Source organism: Humulus lupulus, chromosome 8 (assembly GCF_963169125.1).
Source record: "Humulus lupulus chromosome 8, drHumLupu1.1, whole genome shotgun sequence".
Taxonomy (NCBI): Eukaryota; Viridiplantae; Streptophyta; class Magnoliopsida; order Rosales; family Cannabaceae; genus Humulus; species Humulus lupulus.
In genome coordinates, this window is record NC_084800.1 from 82953102 (window position 1) to 82957618 (window position 4517).

Below are 4517 nucleotides of genomic sequence, written 5' to 3' on the forward strand. Positions count from 1 at the left end.
CAAGTGCAGTTAGTCTTATGTAAGACATTTGATAAATTTCATGGTTGAATCCGAAAGTACAGTTAAGATTAAGTACGAGTAAGCATACACAAGATTATCCCGACACTACAACTACAGTTCTACTAACTAGAAAGCTTTAATTTCCATATCCAGAAACCCAACCCTACACCTGGACACCTTAACCGCAGTTAAAAACATAACTTAACCATAGTTAAGCTCCCACTATTAACTCCACAACAAACCAAAACAAAATTTCTGTAGCTTGCCACTCTTGTCTCTCTTACTTTCTCTCTCTAAAAGTTGAGATTCTCTTCTCTCTCTTCTCTCCTTTTTGTCCTTCAAAAAGAAGAACATTGGTGAAAAAAAAAGAGATCTTTCAGAGCTCGCACGAGGGTCTTCTTCCATGGTTTCTGCCACAAAATAATCCCAAACATCATAATCATCAGGTACTGTATATTTTTTTAATGAAATCATTTCGAGTATTTTCTTAATCTTCAGAATCTGTGGTATTAGTTACAGTGTTTCACTTTTTGTAAAAATTTGCTTAATCAACTTGGTTTTCCATTTATAATGAAGTTTGTTTTTCAGTTCCTGAAATGGTTTCAGTTTGAGTTTCAATAACAGAAATGGATCGTGCGTTTGCTGTTTTTTTTTTTTCCTGTTCGTTGGCTTTTTCAATACAAATCTTTGTCGTTTCCTTGATCTTTTTTTTGGCTGTGAATTATTTACGACATGTTTTTATGCTCTATTTGCGATTGATGGATTGGATTTTTTTACCTGATCTGTAACACGGCTAAACAGACTTTGTGTACTCTTACCGAAATTGTTACTGGATTATGTTATTTTTAATGCATTATTGGGTGGTCAAAGATGATGGCAAATATGTATGTTAAATATATATATATATATTTAATGATAATAAAGTCAATATTTTGCTTAGTTTGTTGGTATTACAGATTTGTGTATAACCAAAGGCTTAGACTTTAGGCTTGTGTAAACCCAAAGGTTTAAACTTTAGGCTGTTATTAATACCAATACTTAGTTTTTTTTAAGCATAAGAATTTGGAGTGCTGGATCTGGGACTAGCAGTGCTTCGTTTTGATTTTAATGCTCTATTAAAGGTTTTTGGGTAAATTTTTCTTCACTGTAATTATCTAATCAATTTTTGTTCGGAGCAAATACATGTAATATCTGGACTTTTTTTTTTTTTTCTTTTCTCTTTCATTTTTATCATAACTAATTGTATAAGCTCTGTTCATCTTATCTATGCATTTGTTTGCTTTATTTATTTATTTTTAATTATTAATTTTTTTTATTAAAATATTTATTGCCAAATTTAAGACTCTTTGGTGGGTTTATACGACTTACTAGAGATTTGAGTAATTAAATCTCTTCCCATCAGTAGACTCGAATTTGAAGTGGGATGGTTTAAGTAAAATGCCTGGAGTTATTATTACCTATTTAAGAGAATCAATCCTCTTTCTCTTTAAAATTCTAGTCTTTTAGGATGGAATAGTTTAGTAAGCAACGTTTTTTTTTTCTTGCGCAATTATTTTCCCCTATTTATTGTTTTTTATTTACTTTGCAATTAATGCCTTTTTATGCGTTTTCTTGATAGTTTGTTTTACATTAAATTAAAGTCTTTATTACCAATCCAATGTATCTGATGCATTATTTGTGGACCTAACTCATTGAAGTCATGGCTGAAGTTGTTGTTACTCAATTTATTAAATTGCAGGAGATCTCAGACCATATAGAAAATTTTCGGTTATATTTTTGGGCAAAGGTTAGAGATTGATTTGAGTGGAAAGTATAGAGGGCAGGGTTGTGCTTAGTTGAACTGTTTTGGGATTAAAAGATTCACAGTCTGGCCTCTTCTTCGAGTAGGTGTTCAATGGGAATGTTCGAAGAAATGGGGTACTCTGGTAATTTTGAATTTGTTTCAGCTCCTCCACGGGAAGCAGATGAGGCTTTAGAGCATGAAACAGAACCAACGGGAGAGGAGGATTATAGTGATGAAGAGATGGATGTTGATGAGCTTGAGAGAAGGATGTGGAGAGACCGAATGCTTTTGAGGCGCCTCAAAGAGCAAAATAAGGGGAAGCAAGGAGTTGACAATGCAAAGCAGCGTCAGTCGCAAGAGCAGGCAAGGAGGAAGAAAATGTCAAGAGCACAAGATGGAATTTTGAAGTACATGCTGAAAATGATGGAAGTTTGTAAAGCTCAAGGTTTTGTGTATGGAATTATTCCTGAGAAGGGAAAACCAGTTAGCGGTGCTTCGGATAATCTCCGTGCTTGGTGGAAGGAAAAAGTGCGGTTTGATCGCAATGGCCCAGCTGCAATTTCTAAGTACCAGGCAGATCACTCGATCCCTGGTCAGAACGAGGACTGCAGCGCTGTTGCATCCACTCCTCACACCTTGCAGGAGCTCCAAGACACTACTCTTGGCTCACTTCTGTCAGCATTGATGCAGCACTGTGATCCCCCGCAGAGGCGTTTCCCACTGGAAAAAGGCATTGCCCCTCCTTGGTGGCCTGATGGTAATGAAGATTGGTGGCCTCAGTTGGGTCTACCTAAGGACCAGGGCTCTCCTCCATACAAGAAACCTCATGATTTGAAGAAGGCTTGGAAGGTGGGTGTCCTCACAGCTGTGATCAAGCATATGTCTCCTGACATTGCAAAGATTCGCAAGCTTGTTCGTCAATCTAAATGCTTGCAGGACAAAATGACTGCTAAGGAGAGTGCTACTTGGCTGGCCATTATAAACCAGGAAGAATCTGTAGCTCGTACAATGTATCCTGATAGATGCCCACCTATGTCAGGTGGTGGCAATGGATCTTTTGTGATGAGTGATACCAGTGATTATGACGTTGAAGGGGTGAGTTTTGAAGCTAATGTTGATGTAGAGGAATGCAAGCCCCGCGATGTCAGTTTCTTCAATATGGGTGCTGCTGCAGGGAGAGATGGGCTTCTGATGCAACCGCCAGTGATTCCTAAGATCAAGGGAGAACTGATCGAAATGAACTCGGGTTTTGTTCAAAAGAGGAAGCCGCTGGCTGAAGAGTCGCAGTCGCAGTCACAGATGATGCTGGATCATAAAATCTATACCTGTGAAAACCTGCAATGTCAATATCATGATTACCGACTCGGTTTCCTAGATAGGACATCAAGAAACAATCACCAAATGAATTGCCCCTACCGTTGTAATAATTCTTCACAAGCTTTTGGGATGTCAAGCTTTCAGATTAGCAATGACAAACCAGCAGTGTTCTCCATGCCTCATTCCCAAACTAAGCCTCCACCTCCTGCTGCACCAATGAACCAGTCGACTCAATTAAATGTTTCAGGGCTTGGTCTTCCTGAAGATGGGCAGAAGATGATTTCAGATCTCATGTCATTCTATGACACAAATATTTCGCCACCGCAGAGCAAAAACTTGAACATTGGAAATTTTAGTGCTACAGACAGCCATGCCCCTTCCCAGCAAAACTACCAGTTCCATATGGAGGATAACTTTTATAGTCAGGGTGTTATGGGAAGCAACACATCTGAGCATGCCAATATGTCATCTTCGTCCCATGTAGCTTTTCCAATGTCAGAAGCTCAGTTTGATAACCAGTGCAAGGCATTTGATTCTTCATTTGACAACCATCCAACTGACAACATTGTGGACTTGAGATTCAGCTCTCCTTTTAACTTGCCACCAGTCGAGTATACTGTGGATCCACTGCCAAAGCAAGACTCGCTCTGGTTCCTCTGAATGCAGAGCTTGATCTTAGCTTTTCTTGACTTGCCTTAATAAGCAACTGCTGTAAATTTCGTAGGGGAAGTTCATCTTTTCTTAGCCATCGCCGTCGTTTGGAACTTTCTCAGTTTATTAGTTTAGTTCCTTGTTCAACCTCTTAGATAATATTAAATCCTAAACTGAGTTGCTTTACTGTAACTTCACCTTCTAAGAGTGATAGATTATGTAGTCTCTTTTCCAGAAGTACTCAAGTGGGGCTAATAAGGGACTGGAAAAAACCGTCCAACATTGGCCGCTGTTGATTTAATGTAAGGTCATTTTCCTTTTACATAAGCTTAACTTTGGCCTGTTATAAATTATTTAGTGATACATGTCTATTATTCATGTAATGGTTCTAGATTTTATCTATGCTAAAAAACAACCTAGTTCATGTAAATATTATAAATCTTCATTCTGGTCTTAATCATGATTGGTTTTGTTTTGTTTTGTTCTATTGAGGAGTCCTAATTAAGTTGATATTTTTTCGTTTTTTTCCTTCACGACTATCTATGAAAATTGGAATGTGCAGGTTCCTTAGCTGATGAATTAAACTGACCCTTCTTGATAAAGATGTTTTGTAGGTTTTTGAAACATAATTGAGCCACTTGTGTGATATTGAAAGTCCAACTAGAGTAGGGATAAGAAAATGGGGGTGTGCTTGGTTTGGTCTCTGTCGTTTCTGTGGGGTTAAAAAGAATGCTTGACCTATGATGTTTGACCAGAGACTAAGACC

General features: G+C 37.9%; 1 protein-coding gene across 1 annotated transcript; it reads left to right on the forward strand.

Moving 5' to 3' along the window:
- Positions 1-253: 253 nt before the first annotated feature.
- Positions 254-4208, forward strand: LOC133797966 (ETHYLENE INSENSITIVE 3-like 1 protein). The gene is made up of 2 exons (XM_062236114.1): positions 254-446; positions 1739-4208. Exon 2 carries the CDS (start codon positions 1895-1897, stop codon positions 3758-3760), a length of 1866 nt encoding a protein of 621 aa, XP_062092098.1. The 5' UTR covers positions 254-446; positions 1739-1894; the 3' UTR covers positions 3761-4208.
- Positions 4209-4517: the final 309 nt, after the last annotated feature.